General features: G+C 49.8%; 1 protein-coding gene and 1 long non-coding RNA gene across 6 annotated transcripts in view; one reads left to right on the top strand and one right to left on the bottom strand.

Annotated features, from left to right (window-relative positions):
- Positions 1 to 1,595, bottom strand: part of LOC147268892 (uncharacterized) — a 6,421-nt gene extending 4,826 nt beyond the window's left edge. The window contains exon 1 of the long non-coding RNA XR_015119247.1: positions 1 to 1,595. This exon is cut by the window's left edge and continues 7 nt beyond it. This is a non-coding gene — a long non-coding RNA (uncharacterized LOC147268892).
- znf408 (zinc finger protein 408) overlaps positions 1 to 17,405 on the top strand; it is a 23,077-nt gene extending 5,672 nt beyond the window's left edge. For 3 of the 5 annotated variants that reach the window (XM_086224371.1, XM_086224363.1, XM_086224385.1), the window contains 6 exons: positions 222 to 442; positions 3,821 to 4,575; positions 5,628 to 5,837; positions 6,098 to 6,221; positions 6,932 to 7,165; positions 13,856 to 17,405. In XM_086224371.1, the coding sequence (XP_086080497.1) occupies positions 222 to 442; positions 3,821 to 4,575; positions 5,628 to 5,837; positions 6,098 to 6,221; positions 6,932 to 7,165; positions 13,856 to 14,514 (2,203 nt within the window). In that variant the 3' untranslated portion in view covers positions 14,515 to 17,405. The remainder of the gene's footprint in view (positions 1 to 221; positions 443 to 3,820; positions 4,576 to 5,627; positions 5,838 to 6,097; positions 6,222 to 6,931; positions 7,166 to 13,855) is intronic. The other 2 variants (XR_015119245.1, XM_086224393.1) reach the window with 2 other exon arrangements.
- Positions 17,406 to 20,291: the final 2,886 nt, after the last annotated feature.

The raw sequence follows: 20,291 nt of genomic DNA, 5'->3' as shown, positions 1-20,291 counted from the left end.
TCTATGATACAGATGCAAAAGAGGGGCCTCCAGCCCGTTCAGCTGATTCTGTTTCACACAGCTGCACAGACACTCAGGGGACATCTGTAGAAGGTTGTTTTCTGAGTTCATCATTTTGTTCTCCATTAAACTGCAAGTTGAGGTATGGATTTCATGCAGTTAAGCTCAAGCAGTCCTCATCATATTTGGATTCACCCTTTCATGTGTTTTATTTCCCTCAGCTTTGCCTGCCAGGTGCAAAGCAAAGCCCAGCAGAATGTGGCAGTCCAGTGTTCGTGTGCAGAGGTGTGTGTGGGCCAGTGTGTGGACGTGTGTCTCCGTGTGTGCCAGGACATCCAGCCAGGAACAGAACTGCTGTTGTGTGGAGATACTGCGTGTCGAAGGAGAGGTGTTGCAGCAGACACACCCCAGACTGCTCCTGCCTCCGCCGGACAACTTCGAGGTATCTGATTATGAGACACTGTTAAGTAGAGTCACAGGTAGATGGAAGATTCTAGATACAACCACGACAAGGACCGAGCCATCGGGGCGGAGCTGCATTACGCTCACATTTGCCTGACTGGGTTCATCTTGACAGTTTTGGGAATCAAAATGTGTCATTCTCTATTTAATAACTTTTTTCCCAGAGAGTCTTTTTAAAAACTTGATCAGATGAATGCTGGCATTTGGCTTGACGTCTGGTCAGATCGCCAAAATGTGGGGAAATTGTTGCATGGACCAGTTTTCAGTTGGGTCCGTAGTTTGTATGCCTGGATGTTATGTTTCATGTCTTATCTGTAGGTGTCTCTCAGTCTCTGGAGAGTTCTGAAGGACTAAAACAAATAATCAGATGTGTGGTTACTCAGTTACTCAATAAAATGACGTGTCTTTTTTCTCCGTGACCACCTATCAATTGAAAATGAAATACAGTCACCAGACTGGGGGATATCCTGATCCTCCCAAATGCCACAGAGCGCAGAGGAAGCTTGTCCATGGTCTGACTGAGAGCAGCAGAGGGGGCAGAGCGACAGCAGTGATAATTTGGTTGGGTGAATTGGAAATGTACAACTGGGGAGGAAAAACCTCAGAAAAAGGACTGAGGACTTTGATCCCTGTGTGTGCTCAGGACGCATGTTAACACCAGAATATGAGAGTGTGTGTCCAGTTCAACACTCTCTCTCCTTTCCAGGTTGGCATTGTGTCCAGAAAGGCCTGAAGGAATTATCTGACTCTAAAGCTCCTGAATCCTCCTCTCTGTTCCCCAGCGATCTTGAAACCAGAGCAGTGGCTTTATCAGTTTACTGCAGTGTCTGAAAACAAGGGGGTCAAGTCAAGTCAGGTCAGTTCTATTTGTTTGGAACCAAACCCCAACCAAAGTTCTGTCCTGACTCTGTCCAAGTAGAGCAGGTCCAGCACCTCCCTCCTTCGATGAACCTCCACCCAACAATTCTCCATCAGCAGCACATCCTGCAACAGCAGCCACCAGAACCTTCCTTTACCAGCAGGAAGGTGGAGCAGATCCAGGATCAGTGGGGACGGAGAGAGAGCAGGAGAGCAGGACAGAGACAAAGACAGAGAATGGAGGAAGACAGAGAGACAGAAGGAAAGAGAGGGACAGAGATAAAGAGGGAGAGAAAGGAGGAGAGACTGATGGACAGAGACAAAGACAGAGAATGGAGGAAGAGAGAGACAGAAGGAAAGAGAGGGACAGAGATAAAGAGAGAGAGACAGGAGGAGAGACTGATGGACAGAGACAAAGATAGAGAATGGAGGAGGACAGAGAGACAGAAGGAAAGAGAGGGACAGAGATAAAGACAGAGAATGGAGGAAGACAGAGAGACAGGAGGAAAGAGAGGGACAGAGACAGAGAGAGAGAAAGGAGGAGAGACTGATGGACAGAGACAAAGACAGAGAATGGAGGAAGACAGAGAGACAGAAGGAAAGAGAGGGACAGAGATAAAGAGGGAGAGAAAGGAGGAGAGACTGATTGACAGAGACAAAGACAGAATGGAGGAAGACAGAGAGACAGAAGGAAAGAGAGGGACAGAGATAAAGAGGGCGAGACAGGAGGAGAGACTGATGGACAGACGGGGACGTGAGCAGGTGGAGCTACGGGTGGCAGCTGGAACCTCTTCAGGTCTGGAGCCTCCTCCAGCAGCACCAGGATCTGGGATGAGGGGAGAAGAAGAGGAGTTAGTAACACGTCTGAGGACAGGAGGAGGAGAGAGAAGCCCAGTGCATCATGGGAGATCCCAGCAGTCTGAGCCTATAGCAGCAGATCTAAGGGCCAGCCTAAGCAGTCCTGACTATAAGCCTGATCAACAAGGAGGTCTTAAGTCTGCTCTTAAACCTCGAGAGGGGGTCTGGGTCCTGGACTGAAACTGGGAGACGGTTCCACAGGAGGGGAGCCTGATAGTTGAAGGCTCTGGCTCCATTCTACTGTTAGAACTCTAGGAACCAGCAGGAACCCTGCATCCTGGGAGTGAAGGGTTCTAGCTGGATCAGAGGGGACTAGGAGCTCTGTCAGGGATGAAGGAGCCTGACTGTTGAGGACTTTGATGGTCGAAGAAGAATTTTAAATTCTGTTCTGAATCTGACAGGGAGCCATGCAGAGAAGCAGTCCAGGAGAGACCTGGTCTCTGCTACCAGTTCTAGTCAGGGGGGCAGCAGCGTTCTGGACCAGCTGGAGAGTCTTTAGGGACTTGTTAGTACAGCCTGGTAGGAGGGAGGTGCAGTGATCCAGCCTGGAAGTGACAAAAGCAGGGACTAGTTTTTCTGCATCTTCTTGAGCCAGGATGTGTCTGATCTTAGTGATGTTACGTAGATGGAAGAAGGCGTCCTGGAGATTTGTTGAATGTGGGAGTTAAAGGGTCCTGGTCAAAGAGAACTGCTAGGTTCCTACGGTGGTGCTGGGGGCCAGGGTGGTGCCATCCAGGGTACCTGTCTCATCAGATCAGGTGGTCCTCAGGTGTTTGGGCCCAGCACAAGAACTTCAGTTTATCAGAGTTTAATAAAGGAAATGATGGTCCTCCATGTTTCCTGTCCTTCAGACAGGCCTCCAGTTCAGTCAGCTGGTTTGTTCCATGTGGATCATTGATGAGTTCAGCTGAGTGTCGTCTGCATAGCAGTGAACATTAATGGAGCGTTTCCTGATCATGTGACCTAGAGGAAGCAGGTACAGGGTGAAGAGGACTGGTCCAAGCACAGACGCTTGTGGAACACCAGAACTGACTGTAGTGGTCTCAGAGGAGCCACCATTAACTGGTACCAACTGAGATGACCTAGTAAATATGACCTGAACCAGTTTTGTGTGGTTCCTTTAATACCAGTGACAGGTTCCAGTCTCTGTAGAAGGATATGGTGGTCAATGGTATCAAAGCTGCACTGAGATCTAATCAGACCAGCACAGAGACCAGTCCCTCATCTGGTACCAGTAGGAGGTCACTGGTCAGGCCTAAACGATGAGGCCAGTAAACATGCACACTGAAAGGCAGAAACAGAAAATATCTCAGATGATGCAGATCAATCATCAAACCCTGAACACTGATTTCCATACTTTGTCAGTTTTTATTTTCATGTTGAGCAGCTTCCTGTTATTTATTTATGTTATTCATTCCTGTTATTTCCTGTACTTTAAAAATAGAGCTGTTTGTATGAAGTCATGAAATTGGGTTTCCAAGTATTATTGCAGTTTTTCATTACAAAACACCTGTAGTATGTGAAATATGATGATGTGATACTGCGGTAAGGTAGTTGCATTGCTGGGATATTATGGGATGTACTATGACAGTATTGTCAACCAACCAACTCACACTGCTGCTCTGTATCCTTTCAATGACAGATGACAAAGTGGAATACAATAAAGAGCCAAACATTGTTGCTACCAATACATTGGTCCTGGAAGACAAAGAGGAGGAGGAGGAGGAGGACAAATGTGAGGAAAGGATGGAACGGCCCAGAGACAAATGCGCGTTCACCAAGATTCACTCCACCACGCTGGTGAGGAAGAGGAGAGCTGTGAAACATGCATGTCCACACAGGGACAGACAGGAGGAAGGCAGCGCTGGCGCTCACACGCCTGACCAAGTCTTATCATCAGGTTCACTCCCAGACAGGAAAGAGAGTGCCCCAGGTGCTGTGGACAGACAGTCCAGTTCCAAATCTAGAGACAGACAGAGAGACTCAGCCGGCCTCTCATCTGCACCTCCCGTCCGCTGTAGCTCCCGCCTGGCTGCCAAACCACGACGGGTTCACTGTCTGACCGGTCGTGTTAAGCTACTTCCCGTCCACCCTGACACTCCCAGACACACTGACAGTTGGAAAGGAGGCCTTGTTGAGGCCTCTGAGTCCTCCACAGACAAGCTGGCTCCTGTAACAGCCCCTGAGGCAGTACCAGCACCATGTGCTGCTGGGGTAGCTCTCGCTTGGCGTCCAGATATGAGAGAGAGGAGGCACAAATGCTCCACCTGTGGTAAGAGATTCTACCAGATGGGTCACTTGAAGAAACACCAGTTCAGTCACACAGAGGAGAAACCCTTCAGCTGCCAGGAGTGTGGGAAAAACTACACCTCTGCAGAGAGCTTCAGAGCTCATCAGGTAAATCACATGATGGCAGAGTTGACTCACAGTCTTTCTTTCTGGCCTGCTTGTGTACAAAAAAACACCTGTGGACCTAAAGAACAACGGATGGTTGATCTCAGTCAAGACTGATCCAAAAAGATTCAGCTCAGTGCAGAACTGTAATAAAGCATTGCTGAAATCCAAGTAAACAAGGATGTCCAGTCATAATGACCAGAGTTGGCACACCCTATGTCAGGGTCATTTCATCGTGAATGTTACTCACTTTGTTGCTGGACTCTCCTGGTACCAGACATCAACTTTCTGTCTGCCCAGCTGGGAGAACGTCCACCACCATCTCACATGCTTTACCGGACTTTATGCTCCCTCCCAATGACAGAGAAACAAACAAGACATAGCAAAGTCATTTGTAGGAAAGGGAGCATGCAAACATGTTAACTGTCCCAAACATTGGCGCAAACAATGAATATATTTTGCTGGAAATGTGACGTTGTTTGCTGGTGCTTAGATTTTTACCTAGCGTTTCTTGCTACAGTTGAGAATTACAACAAGTGTACAAAATATGTAATGACATTGTTTCTAAATTACATCAAAGTATGTCTGGCATTCCTCTGCCAACGCTCTCCAGCTCGTTAGCCTCTGTTTTCCATGGTGCCGTTTTCACACCTTTGCTGTTCTTGGATTTTCTGTGGATGTTGGGAGGTTTGTCAAATTGCAGGTCAAGATTTTCCTCTTTGTATCGGGGTTCTATGACACCAGACGCTGATGCTTGTTGTTGTAGCAGCTGAAACATTTTGTACAATCACAGCTTTTATCCTCTTTGCTGAGTTATTTGCCGCAATGTCAACAAGGAACCTGACAGCTTAATGGGCTCAGAAATGGAGTTCACGTCACCAGTGGCTTTTTTAAAAATTAAAGCTGTTGTGTGAGTATGGGGAGTTTTTCATGTTCCCTCATGACCCTGAGCTTAGACATCATGCAGACTATCAATTTAGCCACCCCAATGAATAGTAGCAGAGGCAGGTGGGATAATATACACTGTAATTGTGAGATAATGGTGTCATTTCCAGCTGAGTCACCGCGGGGAGCGTCCATTTTCCTGCCCTCACTGTGAGAAGACCTACGGGCTGAAGCGGGACCTCAAAGAACACTTGGTCCTGCACACGGGAGAAAAGCCTTACGTTTGTGAGCACTGTGAGAAGGCGTTTGCACGCCGCCCCTCCCTGCGCATCCACCGCCTCCTTCACTGCAGCAGATTGATTTACACACAGTCTCCAAAGGTAGGAGGTGTTTACCCAACACTCTCATGTGGGCAGTGAGATTGACTCACTTCTCATTCATTTTTAGTATTTGTCCTGCTCCCTCCAGTCTCTCTCACTTCCCCTCAGCTACTTCAACAAGTCACGTTTCTGTCTTGGCCCCAAAATGTGTCTCTTCAAATGTGCTTGCCAGTCTTACTTTTTCACACCAATCAGCAGTTTCATTTTGAACAACTGAAAAGAATGAATCAAGTGTTTGATTTCGTGTTTTTGTCCCTCAGTTGCAGTGTACACTCTGCCCCAAGCTGCTGGCCAACACCGGCTCTTTAAAGAACCACATGAAGATCCATACAGGGGAAAAACCTCATGTCTGTCAGCACTGTGGGCGGTGCTTCAGTCAGAAAGGTAACATCTGATCCTGGAGCTCCTACTCTGTCAGGTATCCTGAAAGATGGCGGATCTTTGCACAGACCTTCTCATCGATAAAGGCAGCATGTGGCCTTGAGACATGCTGAATCTCTCACCTGTTTCTTTACTTTCTATTTGAAGTAAAATGCTACTCTGCTTGATTGGAAAGTTCAGAAAAGAAATCTTGGAAATCTGAAAGAACTGAAATGAGGTCTTAATCCCTTTTTGCCTTAGTTGTGCTTAAACTCAAGAGTATTTTTAGAGTGACATCAGTATGAATTCAAAGTTTCTTTATATGACATTCACCTTTAGATGCAACAGGCTCCGCTGTGAACATACGTCCATGTTTATGCCGCCTGCCATGTTGTATGTTAGAAGTTCCTGTTTGAAGTGCGATTCTCAAAATTCCTCTTCAATAAACTTCTTAGATATCATAATAAGATAATATTTGAACCGGTTGACAGGTAGAAATGCTAGTTAACACTTGTTAAACTAAACTATTCGCAGGCAGTACCCACTAGAAAAGGAGTGTGAAGACAAATGAAGTTGAGAGACTTGAGAATTCTTAAGAATTTGTTTTGTGAATGCAGCTTTCATTACTTTCCTCTTAAATGTTCACTGTGATATAATTTCACAGTTAAGAGGAAATTTGTGACAGTTTCGCGAGAACGGCCCCTGGTTTGTAAGTGTCTGTCTGTCCACCTCAGGGAACCTCGACAGCCATTTGAGAGTTCACAATGGAGAGAAACCATATCCCTGCTCTGAATGTGACCAGAGTTTCTCCCAGAAACAAGAACTGTGTCGGCACATGCTGTCCCACACCGGCGGTGGGTTCCTCTGTAGCTACTGTGGGAAATCCCTGAGAGACCCCCACACCCTGAAGGCCCACGAGAGACTGCACACAGGTGAAAGACCCCATTGCTGCCCTACCTGTGGAAAAGGTCAGCACACAATATTAACTTTTAAAGTCAATGTCCTCTGTAGAAAAGCATGACGGAAACACGTTTTTATCAGCTAAACTTCAGATGATTTCATTTTCAATTCCTTTCTCCACAGTCTATAAAATGCATTGTACTTTCCTGAGTCCTATGCAGCTTCTTTAGATGTCTCGTTTTGTCCAAACAAGACTCTTAACATCCAAAGATGTTCTGTTGGCGATCTTTAAGACAATTGGAGAAGATCCAACCAGCACAGCATGACATGGTTGCTTGTGTATTGACTGAAAGAATTCAAAGTCATTGTGGGCTGGTTTTCTTTCTGTCAACTGGTGGTGATCGCTGCAGCTCTGCGCGGCCGTGCAGGCAGCCACGTCTCACCCAACATTTCTCAACATGATCAAGTCTGTGATACGGTTCGTGAGGCCTTTGGTGTCAGCTGTTGTTTGAAATGTGAAAAAGGAAATCAAGTTGTTTTCTGCAGCAGTGAATGCAACGGATGATGCAGCGTTTCCCACGCTACTAGATTGGTCTGTTGGTGCAGCCGCTAATACCACACTTGGCAGCTGCACGATGTTGCCAGCTGGAGCTGAGCAATTAATCATTTGTAAATCCCAATGGAGACAAACAAAGGTAATTGTAACTCTTATGCAATGGCAGCAGCAAGGCTCTAAGCTTCACCCTGCCACCAGACGTGAAACAAAGGCAAGGAACGGTCAGGTATGGTGAGCTCTCAGGGTGTGGGAGCAGCCAGCCCCGTCGGTGTGGAGAGAAGTTCAAGATTCTGTTGAGGGAGGGAAAGTCGATGGTTGAGTCTGTTGGTGGGAATCCAACTCTGCTGTTCTGTGGCCACTGGGCCACCAAACTTGACAGTTCTGTCCAGCTGAAAGGTGAAGGTAGACACCAGCAGGTGATTCTTCCCGGTTGGTGAAGGAGGTGGTCAGAGTCCCGTGTCTCTGCCTATCTCTCTTTATCAATCAGCTAGGGTTGCTAGGAGGATGGGCAGGAAATGATGTCACACCCAACAACCTGCTGTCACATGAAGTGCTGCTTCATGCTCCAGGCACAGAGTAAATCATGCAAGCATAGCCGTGCGATACTTGGGACCTGAACATGAATCCAGGTTTATTGAAGTCAGAATATGACCTTCGCCACCTTCAGAAGGTGTCAAACTCACACTTAAGAGTTTCAATATGGTTTCTGTTCAGATGTGAATTACAAAACAAGGACGCTGAATGGATCTAATATCGTGAATTATATCGGTGAAAATGACCACCATGATCAATCACAATCCCAAACGCTCAGCCCCAAACCAAGATGAGGGTCTTATCATCTTGGTCAATATGCTTCAGAACATCTCACCACCTCCTGCTCTTCACTATCAATTCGGTCGATTCTTAACCCTTCACGGTTTGTAGTTTACCAGACAACCATGAGGTCAGTGTGAAGAAGTGTGTAAACTAATGATTAAGAAAACTTGAAAACATTTGTGTTGTGAGGGCAGGTTTGAGCGCTGGCTGTGCAGTTGAGTGTGTCGTCCGCTGTGCTGATGGCTTGTTTTCCTCTCGAAGAAATATTTATTTCACTTCTGCAGCTGTTGGCAGCCATGTTGGTGTGCGTAGCAGGACTTGCGTGCCGCTGGTCAGTGGTGCTACTGGATTGGAATCTCCAGGGGGATTCTGGTGAAGCTGCAGCAGCATGACAGGGCTGCTCAGACACCGGGCTTCAGCTCAGATTACCAGTTAGCTGACATGAGAACAGAGGAGCCATCAGCTTGAGGAGAGCACCGATGCTGGTCGGGTTCTGACAGAACAAGACTTCTGGGCCTCAGGATACATTTGTATGACCATCACGGTTCATAACAAGAGCCTGGTCACCAACACGTCTGTGGCTGATGTGTTTGTGAGAGAGTTGAAGAAGGCCGGCAGGCACCTCCACACAGGGAAAAGAATATTTGGGAGAGAGAGACAGAGAGGGGGAGAGAGAGACAGAGAGAGAGAGGGAGAGACAGGGGGGAGAGAGAGAGACAAAGAGGGAGAGACAGAGAGAGAGACAAAGAAGGGGAGAGAAAGGGGGAGAGAGAGAGAGACAAAGAGGGAGAGAGAGACAGAGGGAGAGACAGAGATGGAGCGAGACAAAGAGAGAGAGAGAGACAAAGAGGGAGAGAGAGAGAGACAGAGGGAGAGACAGAGATGGAGCGAGACAAAGAGAGAGAGAGACAAAGAGGGAGGGAGAGAGACAGGGAGAGACAGAGAGACAAAGAGGGAGGGAGAGAGACAGAGAGACAAAGAGGGAGGGAGAGAGACAGAGAGACAAAGAGGGAGAGAGAGAGGGAGAGAGAGAGACAAAGAGGGAGAGAGGGAGACAGAGAGAGGGAGAGACAGAGATGGAGCGAGACAAAGAGGGAGGGAGAGAGACAGGGAGAGACAAAGAGGGAGAGAGAGACAAAGAGAGACAGAGAGGGAGATAAAGACAGAGAGAGACAAAGAGGGGGAGAGAGGGAGAGAGAGACAGAGAGGGAGAGACAGAGACAAAGAGGGGGAGAGAGACAGAGAGGGGGAGAGAGACAGAGAGAGGGAGTGGGAGAGAGAGGGAGACAAAGAGAGAGACAAAGAGGGAGAGACAGAGAGGGAGAGGGAGTGAGAGAGACAGAGACAGAGGGAGAGACAGAGGGAGAGACAGAGGGAGAGAAAGAGAGGGGGAGAGACAGAGGGAGAGACAGAGAGGGGGAGAGACAGAGACAGACAAAGAGGGAGAGACAGAGAGGGGAAGACAGAGACAAAGAGGGAGAGACAGAGAGGGGGAGAGAGAGAGAGAGGGAATGAGAGAGAGAGAGACAAAGAGGGAGAGACGGGGGAAAGAGAGAGACAAAGAGGGAGAGACAGAGAGAATCAAAGAGGGGGAGAGAGAGGGAATCGGAGAGAGAGAGACAAAGAGGGAGAGACAGAGACAGAGGGAGAGACAGAGATGGAGCGAGACAAAGAGGGAGGGAGAGAGAGAGAGACAAAGAGGGGAGAGAGAGAGGGAGAGACAGAGAGGGGGAGAGAGAGAGGGAGAGGGGGAGGGAGAGAGAGGGAATGAGAGAGAGAGGCAGAGAGAGAGACAAAGAGGGAGAGACAGAGAGAGAGAGACAGAGGGAGAGACAGATGGAGAGAGACAAAGAGGGAGAGACAGAGAAGGGGAGACAGAGAGGGAGAGACAGAGACAGACAAAAAGGGAGAGACAAAGAGGGGGAGACAAAGAGGGAGAGACAGAGAGGGGGAGAGAGAGAGAGACAGAGAGAGACAAAGAGGGAGAGACAGGGGGAAAGAGAGAGACAAAGAGGGAGAGACAGAGAGAGACAAAGAGGGGGAGAGAGAGACAAAGTGGGAGAGAATGAGACAGAGAGAGACAGAGGGAGAGACAGAGATGGAGCGAGACAAAGAGGGAGGGAGAGAGAGAGAGACAAAGAGGGGAGAGACAGAGAGGGGGAGAGAGAGAGAGACAAAGAGGGGGAGAGAGAGGGAATGAGAGAGTGAGACAAAGAGGGAGAGAGAGAGACAGAGAGGGGGAGGGAGAGAGAGGGAATGAGAGAGAGAGACAAAGAGGGAGAGACAGATAGAGAGGGGGTTGAGAGAGAGACGGAGAGAGACAAAGGGAGAGACAGAGAGGGGGAAAGAGAGACAAAGAGGGAGAGACAGAGAGAGACAAAGAGGGAGAGACAAAGAGGGAGAGAGAGAGAGTGGGAGACAAAGGGAGAGGGAGAGACAGAGTGAGACAAAGAGGGAGAGACAGAGGGAGAGGGAGTGAGAGAGAGACAGAGAGGGGGAAAGAGAGAGACAGACAAAGAGGGAGAGACAGAGAGAGACAAAGAGGGAGAGACGGGGAATGAGAGATAAAGAGGGAGAGGGAGAGAGAGACAAAGAGGGGGAGAGAGAGGGAGAGACAAAGAGGGAGAGGGGGAGAGAGAGAGGGAGAGACAAAGAGGGAGAGAGTGAGACAGAGAGAGACAAAGAGGGAGAGAGAGAGACAGAGGGAGAGACAGAGATGGAGCGAGACAAAGAGGGAGGGAGAGAGAGGGGGAGAGAGAGAGAGAGACAAAGAGGGGGAGAGAGAGGGACAGAGAGGGGGAGGGAGAGAGAGAGTGAGACAGAGAGAGAGACAAAGAGGGAGAGAGAGAGACAAAGAGGGAGAGACAGAGAGAGAGACAGACGGAGAGAGACAAAGAGGGAGAGAGAGAGAGTGGGAGACAAAGAGAGAGGGAGAGACAGAGAGAGACAAAGAGGGAGAGGGAGAGAGAGAGGGGGTGAGAGAGAGACAGAGAGGGGGAAGGAGAGACAAAGAGGGAGAGACAGAGAGAGAGACAAAGAGGGAGAGAGAAACAGGGAGAGAGAGACAAAGAGGGAGAGAGAGACAAAGAGGGAGAGACAGAGACAGGGGGGAGACAGATGGAGCGAGACAGAGAGAGAGAGACAAAGAGGGAGGGAGAGAGACGGAGAGGGAGAGAGAGACAGAGAGAGACAAAGAGGGAGAGAGAGAGAGAGACAAAGAGGGAGAGAGGGAGACAGAGAGAGACAAAGAGGGGGAGAGAGAGGGAATGAGAGAGAGTGAGACAAAGAGGGAGAGAGAGAGAGACAGAGAGGGGGAGGGAGAGAGAGGGAATGAGAGAGAGACAAAGAGGGAGAGACAGATAGAGAGGGGGTTGAGAGAGAGACAGAGAGAGACAAAGGGAGAGACAGAGAGGGGGAAAGAGAGACAAAGAGGGAGAGACAGAGAGAGAGACAAAGAGGGAGAGAGAGAGAGTGGGAGACAAAGGGAGAGGGAGAGACAGAGAGACAAAGAGGGAGAGACAGAGGGAGAGGGAGTGAGAGAGAGACAGAGAGGGGGAAAGAGAGAGAGACAAAGAGGGAGAGAGAGAGACAGACAAAGAGGGAGAGACAGAGAGAGACAAAGAGTGAGAGACAGGGAAAGAGAGATAAAGAGGGAGAGGGAGAGACAGACAAAGAGGGGGAGAGAGAGAGGGAGAGACAAAGAGGGAGAGGGGGAGAGAGAGAGGGAGAGACAAAGAGGGAGAGAGTGAGACAGAGGGAGAGACAGAGATGGAGCGAGACAAAGAGGGAGGGAGAGAGAGGGGGAGAGAGAGAGAGACAAAGAGGGGGAGAGAGAGGGAATAAGAGAGAGTGAGACAAAGAGGGAGAGAGAGAGAGACAGAGAGGGGGAGGGAGAGAGAGAGTGAGACAGAGAGAGAGACAAAGAGGGAGAGAGAGAGACAAAGAGGGAGAGACAGAGAGAGAGACAGACGGAGAGAGACAAAGAGGGAGAGACAGAGAGAGAGAGGGAGAGACAAAGAGGGAGAGAGTGAGACAGAGACAAAGAGGGAGAGAGAGAGACAGAGGGAGAGACAGAGATGGAGCGAGACAAAGAGGGAGGGAGAGAGAGGGGGAGAGAGAGAGAGAGACAAAGAGGGGGAGAGAGAGGGAATAAGAGAGAGTGAGACAAAGAGGGAGAGAGAGAGAGACAGAGAGGGAGAGAGAGAGTGAGACAAAGAGGGAGAGAGAGAGACAAAGAGGGAGAGACAGACGGAGAGAGACAAAGAGGGAGAGAGAGAGAGTGGGAGACAAAGAGAGAGGGAGAGACAGAGAGAGACAAAGAGGGAGAGGGAGAGAGAGAGGGGGTGAGAGAGAGACAGAGAGGGGGAAAGAGAGACAAAGAGGGAGAGACAGAGAGAGAGAGACAAAGAGGGAGAGAGAAACAGAGGGAGAGAGAAACAGAGGGAGAGAGACAAAGAGGGAGAGACAGAGAGAGACAAAGAGGGAGAGACAGAGACAGGGGGGAGACAGATGGAGCGAGACAGAGAGCAAGAGACAAAGAGGGAGGGAGAGAGACGGAGAGGGAGAGAGAGACAGAGAGAGACAAAGAGGGAGAGAGAGAGACAAAGAGGGAGAGAGGGAGACAGAGAGAGACAAAGAGGGAGAGACAGAGAGAGACAAAGAGGGAGAGAGAGAGACAAAGAGGGAGAGAGACAGACGGAGAGAGACAAAGAGGGAGAGACAGAGAGAGACAAAGAGGGAGAGAGAGAGAGATAAAGAGGGAGAGAGAGACAGAGGGAGAGAGTGAGACAGAGGGAGAGACAGAGACGGAGCGAGACAAAGAGGGAGAGAGGGAGAGACAGATGGAGCGAGACAAAGAGAGAGAGAGACAAAGAGGAAGGGAGAGGGAGAGAGAGACAAAGAGGGAGAGAGAGGGAGAGAGAGAGAGAGACAAAGAGGGAGAGAGTGAGACAGAGGGAGAGACAGAGACGGAGCGAGACAAAGAGGGAGGGAGAGAGAGAGAGACAGAGGGAGAGAGAGAGAGGAGGAGGAGGAGGAGGCGCTCTGGCTGCTAAGCTGCTCTGGCATCAGAGTTCTGTTGAGGCTTCAGTCCCGTTTCTGATACATTTAAAAGGCTCCTTTCATAGCGCTGGAGGTCACCTCCCATCATAATGAAACAGAAAACATCAGTCAGAGACATCCCACATCACCATCAACATGCTGTCATTAGTGATGCAGTCTTAGAACAGACGTTTCCTAAAAACCCCAAGCCGCTCTGGTTCCTGGATTAAAGAGACAAACATTTATCGTCTGGCTTTTCTAGATGAGGCTTTTGTCTGGGAATTTCTGTCCTCAAGCTTGTAACTGAAACTGAAAAGTTTAATGGATGGTTGGTGTGTTCCCCCAGGCTACACAGTGGCCCCCAAGCTGAGGAGGCACATGAAGTCTCACCTGATGGAGAAACCACACAGCTGTCACTGCGGTGCCACCTATGCCCTGAGACAAAGTCTCCTGAGACACCAGGCGCAGCACAAGACAGATGGGGAAGCTCAGGAGGATGTGGGGGGACGACATGGGAAGGAGACCAAGGAGGCGGTGCAGGAGTTAGCAGCTTTAGCTTCCAGTCACCTGAAGCCGGTCAAAGGTCGACCCAGGAAGTACTCGCTTCCTCAGGGGGCTGGGGAGAAGAGGGGGGGCAAGATGATTCAGAGAGGAGGACGAGGACAAGTGGAGGAAAAGGAAGCAAGGCCAGTGGTGAGGAGAACTCCAGAGAATGACACCTCGATAGCAGGTGGAGGGGAAGGGGAGGCTTCGGGGGACATCCAGCACACGGTGGTCTACGTCCACACAGACGATCTGTCCACGCCAAGTTACACCCCTCTGCTCCTCACCTCGGAAAACTCACTGCCTGCAGTGGCGGGGGAGGAGCTGGTGGAGGTGGTGATATCAGAGGGGGCAGAGCAGTGCATTGTGGTCCACGGGCAGCAGACAGTAGGAGACCTGCTGATCGTACAGGAGGAGGGGCTCTGCTCCGTGGCTCAGACTGTGGACATAAACACAGGGTAGCCTAAACTTGACCCCTGGTGTTTCCTCCTGCTCAAAATGCAGTGCTGAGATCACGATCCTCCCTGCAGGACGTTCACCGGGACCCTCGGCGCTCACCTGGACGTCTCTGAACAATGTCCTGGAACAGATGTGGTGCTCAAGACCACGTGAAGCTGCGATGAGGAAGGAGGTTTCATGTTGTGGTGTCTGCATCACTTGTGCTCTGACGGTTCTCCACAGGCACCAGTTTAACTGGGCAGCAAAGACAAACTTCCTCCACTGAACTGCAGGCCAATGAAATCAGTCCCCTGTGAGTAACTGGTGTGAGTGCGCTGTGCTGATGCCAGAGTGTCGGGGGTGTTGAGCCTTATGTGGAGTTCCTGCAGTAATATAGTGCTGGAGCCACACCCACAGCTGTAGTTCTGAATGTAGCTGTCTTGTGTGCAGTCTATTCTAGGCCACTGTTGGAGCTGAGGCTGAATTCCACCGGTGAAATGAAAAAACACCCAAGGTGCAAAGATAACTTCCAGCTGACAGCTCCTGCTGCGTTGGTTCTACACGGGGATTTTCTGTCCACGACTCCTGATATTTTATTTTCTCAGAACCAATGCTAATCAACATGACTGAGACGGGTCAGAAGGAACCCAGGGGCGAGTTGTCATCTTAGCTCCCTCGCGGTTGTGAAACCGGCAGCCTGGAACCAAGAAACACGTTCGACACGATCAGCTGATCATGGTGGGATGAGCTCAGCCAGCACTGAGGCATGACTGGAAGAGAGGAGTAGTAGTAGTAGTAGTACTACTAGTAGTAGTAGCTGTAGTAAGGTGATAGAGAAATGTCTGATAGCTTGAACTGATGGTGTTTTACACCCAGAAAGATGGAAGTCGACTTCGGTGTAGATTTTGACCCTCAGTTTTCCAGATCAGACTTGTGGCCGTGATTCCTGTCTTCCTGAGAATCATGAGTTCTGTTTGGATCCCAGTCACTCTCATTTACAGCTGTAGTTTCCATCTTTAGAGTTTTGGGTTTTTGGGTCACCAGATGGAACCAGCACCCACCACAGCGTCCCTCCCGCCCCTCTCATCCAGGTCTCTGAAGCACTCCCAAACAGCCTGAAATCCAGAGTAGTGAAGGAAGGAAAACTGGTCCAGTAACAAACTTAGACTGGAGTCGGAGAGGAGAACACTGCTCTTTAAACCGGATAACTGGTGTTTCAGTTTTGTCATCAAGCCATGAAAACAGAATTTGTAGGTCAGAGTGGGAACCAGTTCTTCACCAGCTGTCCAGTTAGGAAGTAGAATGAACAACAGAGTTGTTTGTCAAACCAAAAATGGCACCAATCAAAATGAATCTGGACAGAGAGAACCAGGTGTGAACAAAGCATTCTGGGATGTTCTGCTCTTAGAGGCATTTCCTCATGGAGAGAAAAAAACACGTTGTCCCAGAAAGTTTCCTGTTCAGACCAAGAGTGACATCTTTGATGGACGGACAGACAGAAGAGCCTCAGGATGATCGAAGCCCACGCCAGGGCTCAAGACCTCATAGAAGAAGAAGAAAATCACATTGCTTTCCTCACTGAAGACGAAGCACTGTCAGCTTCAGCCAAGCCAACTGAAGACGAAGCACTGTCAGCTTCAGCCAAACCAACTGAAGACGAAGCACTGTCAGCTTCAGCCAAACCAACTGAAGACGAAGCACTGTCAGCTTCAGCCAAACCAACTGAAGACGAAGCACTGTCAGCTTCAGCCAAGCCAACTGAAGACGAAGCACTGTCAGCTTCAGCCAAGCCAACTGAAGACGAAGCACTGTCAGCTTCAGCCAAGCCAACTGAAGACGAAGCACTGTCAGCTTCAGCCAAGCCAACTGAAGACGAAGCACTGTCAGCTTCAGCCAAGCCAACAGACTGCTGGCAAGAACAGAAGTCTGAAGTAGTCCAGCTGGTGTTTCTTCTGTCAGCGTGAGGGAGCTGGGAGCAGCTGTCCCGCTGCTGCAGCTGCAGGAGACGCAGCAGGTGCTGGCAGGGTGTCTGCACTGGAGGAGCATGATGGAGGCTCCACTGTCCACGGGGCTCGGCTGGGACACTGCAGAAACCTGAACCAAGAGGTCATTGAGCAGAGGGGCTGATGATGCTGCCGCGTCCTTGTGGGGAACGTCTTCACCCACCGAGAGAGCGTCAGCAGGAAGAAGGTGTTCTCTGAAGCACGGCTCATTCACCCACGACTGCTCTGGTCCACGGCCATCAGGTTGACCTGAATGAAGGAGGGCTGCTGGTGATGGTTGAACTACGGACCTGCTGATCGCCACTCTGGCTCCTGAGGGTGGAAACAGGTAGAATGTGGAGGGATTGTGGGAAGTGTAGTTTGACTTGCATGACAACAGAGTTCAAGATATTTAAAAAATTCTGTTTCTGACGAATGTCCTACATCACCCATTAAAGTTTATTTAATTGAGAATGTCGACTAGCAACATTTATTGTCCCACCGGCTCACTGTTGGACGAATCAGAACTGTCTGAAGATGCCGTCCAGGTGGTCGGTGTGAGGTGAGTCAGAACTGTTGGAGGGGAGGTCTCGTGATGTTTCTGAGTTTCCGAGGAAAAAACAAGGTGGAGTTCAAAAAAATGCTGGCAGTTAAAAAATCCTCCAAGGTGTCAGCTCACTTGGTGCAGGTTACCGTGCACGTGCTGCTGGCCTACGAAGGCAGCTGAGCAGGTTTGGCTCCGGACTGGACCAGCCTGGAGGAGCGAGCGGGACCCCAGAGGAGAGAAGGAGGTCAGATGCACACGGCCCCTAATGATGGGTCTCCTCGTACACAGGGGATCCGTCGTGCTGGGCTCTTGGATTCTTCCTCTCGCGCGAATGTGCTGACATGAACTCTGACCTTTTGTAAGACAGCTCTCAAAATAAACTTTGTATTTCCTCTAAGCAAATAAATGCTCCATGAGAGGACGTGTGCTTGCTGTGGTGGTTGATATTCTCTGACTTCTCTTCTGGGTTTGTTGAAATTCCACGTGTGTTCCGGAGATTTTTTTAATTAGCTTTGTAGCCCGTTTTTCCCTTGCAGGTCCGTTTTCTTGTTGGACTCTAAAAAGGATTTCCAACCTTCCAACCGGGAGATATCAGACATTTTTTAAGTTGATAGCCTGAGAGGAAGTGCGTGGGCAGGGTTTCATCACCTCTCCTTTCTTCCTCATCCTCTTCATAGTTCTGGCATCCTGTTCAGCCTCCAACTGTGTTTACCTCCTGTCTGTCTGTCTTCACCTGTCTCCCTGCCTTGCTTTCTCTTCCCCTCTCCGTCAGGGATGCGACTCCCAGCACATAAGCCCTCGCTGCCCTCACCAGGCTATTCAGTGAAAAATAGAAAATAAATGTAGGGGTTTATTTCTTGCTGAGCTCCATTTTGAAGCGGTTGCTGCAGAGCTGTCACCCAGGATTCAGGCTGGTCTCTGAGCAGGTTGAGCAGCAGCAGCTCCAGGAGCATTCACATCCGTGCAGAGGCTGCCGCCGCCATTCCGCCATTGGAACTGTTCCTCCCTGCTGAGCCTGCGTGTCCCTCTTTTCTTGAGAGAAATAGGTCCTTACTTTCTCTTCATATTAGTTGCGTGTGCTACCATCTCTCACAAGGTGAAGTCACTTGCCCATGCAGTATTTTATATTCCTCAGTGTCTGCCATGGTTGTGTGTCTTGTCTCTTGAGATCCAGGGTCGTCCCGTAATGATTCATGCTAAATCTTCCTGGGCCACCCGTTGGTACCTGAGAGCACATGGTGGTGAGCACCAGTGAGGACCTGGAAGTACAGAAGCTTGCACGTTTTTAAATCACAACTGGAAGAGTTGTTTCTTGTTGTTATTATGGAAGATGAAAAATAACCACATTGATCCAGACGTGAACGGAACCCCAGCCTCCGTCCACCTGAAGAGTTTCCATGCAATGACGCTACTCTGGTGACACTGAATGGAACGGTGCAACCTATTGGAAGTACAGTGGTAAATGGACTCCATTTTATAGAGCACTTCTCTACCTTAGCAGCACCCCAAGCTCTTTACAGTGTCGTCTCACTCACACACACACACACCACTGATGGTGGAGCTGCCATGCAAGGCACCAACCTGCTCATCAGGAGCAATTATGGGTTCAGTGTCTTGCTCAAGGACACTTGGACATGGTCACCAGGGGATTGAACCAGAGACTCTTTGGTTGGTAGACGGCCGCTCTACCCCTGAGCCACGCCGCCCACGGCATGTACACTTAATGTCCATCACGAGTGGGAAGTGTGTGTGTGAGAGAGAATGATGATACACTGGCTCAGATCTCAAGGTTCTATGAGATAAATGTTGTCCAAAGAGATCCTGAAGGAGTCAGGAACCCCAGAGCCTCATCTGTGAGTGTGGATCCTCCGTCACCTTTGTTGCCTGTCAGGCGTGAGGAACAGAAAAGTGCCTGAAGATCTCACTTGTGCACCAACTAGCATGGCGCTAAGAGGTCAGAAACACAAGAGGACGAGTTGAAGGAACAAAAGTCACGAGTTAACACTTCAGTCCAGAACACACAGGAGCGTCACTAGCAGTGGATCCAAGTCCTCCAACAGAACTAAGATGCAGAACGTGGTAAACATGTCACACATCAACTGGATCTTGTTAATGTTGGGCTTTTTTTAGAACGTGTGGGCAGATCGTCAGGCTGAACGTGATCGGACTGCTAGTGACTCGCTCCTGCTATCTTGGCGCCGAGAAGTGGAGAGACGGCACATGCAGAGAATTGGAGGGTTTCATCACTGGACCAGTCTCAGGCCTGAGGCTGTGATGGGGACTTGGTACGGAGCCCCTCCTCACGCAGTCGCCGCTGAGGTGGATGTTCTGGCTCGGCTCAGCGCTCCTCCCACCATCCTGAGCCCTGAGTGCTGCGCAGGTTGAGTACACACGGTGGGAACATTCCCTGGGGAGGCCTGCTCATGTTCATCCAACTTGGCAAGCATCACTAACTTCACTGGAAACGTCCTGGTCAGATGCATCATGGGATTAACTGGCTGAGTCATACGGGGCTACATCAGAACACGTCTTGAAGAGGAAAAACATCCAAGTTGCGAGTAAAACTGCTATTAAAATAAATTATGTTGCAATAAATGTTGAGGACATTTAAAAAAAAATTCCAAGACAGAAATAAATTAATTTGGGCATCAAACCTCAGGTGCATCAGAATGTGTCTGACCAATCAGAGGAAGCGCTGGCTCTGCTGTGGAGGTGAGCAGAGAAGAAGAACCCTCAGGAGGTGGTGAGTTCCCGCCGGTCCGGGAGCTCCGGCTCCATCACCGTCTCCGCCGGGATCCCCTTCTCCTTCATCACCGGTGTTGGGATCTACGATCCCTGGACCGCTGCAGTGGGTCAGCTGGTCCTGGGTGTTTGGGTCAAAGGTTCCGACTGAGGTGCCACTGCTGAGAACTTCACCACATTCACACACTGGGGCCTCGGCTCCTCACGCAACAGGAGACGCAGGAACCAACAGTGAGTGAATGAGTGCAGTTCTGAGGTGAAGTTGGACTCGTGGTTTATTTGACCCGGAACCAATCAGACGCAGGGGTTCACTCATTAAGGGTTAGTTCTTTTCTTTTCACCCAACAAAATGCTAACTTACTTGACATAAGTTGCAGTGCCCAAACGCACCTCCAGGGGCTGACAGACCAGGTGAGGAGCTCGTCATGGAGACAGGGCGTGCGACAAGTGGAGGATGCACAGAGGGAGCGATTACGCTGTGGTGTCACGCCATCTACACCCACCAGTGGACCAACAAAGGTGAAATGCAC

This window comes from Aulostomus chinensis, chromosome 2 (assembly GCF_037954235.1).
Source record: "Aulostomus chinensis isolate RoL2024-O1b breed Wild chromosome 2, RoL_Achi_v1.0, whole genome shotgun sequence".
NCBI classification, from domain to species: Eukaryota; Metazoa; Chordata; class Actinopteri; order Syngnathiformes; family Aulostomidae; genus Aulostomus; species Aulostomus chinensis.
This window is presented reverse-complemented; position numbering and strand designations above follow the sequence as displayed.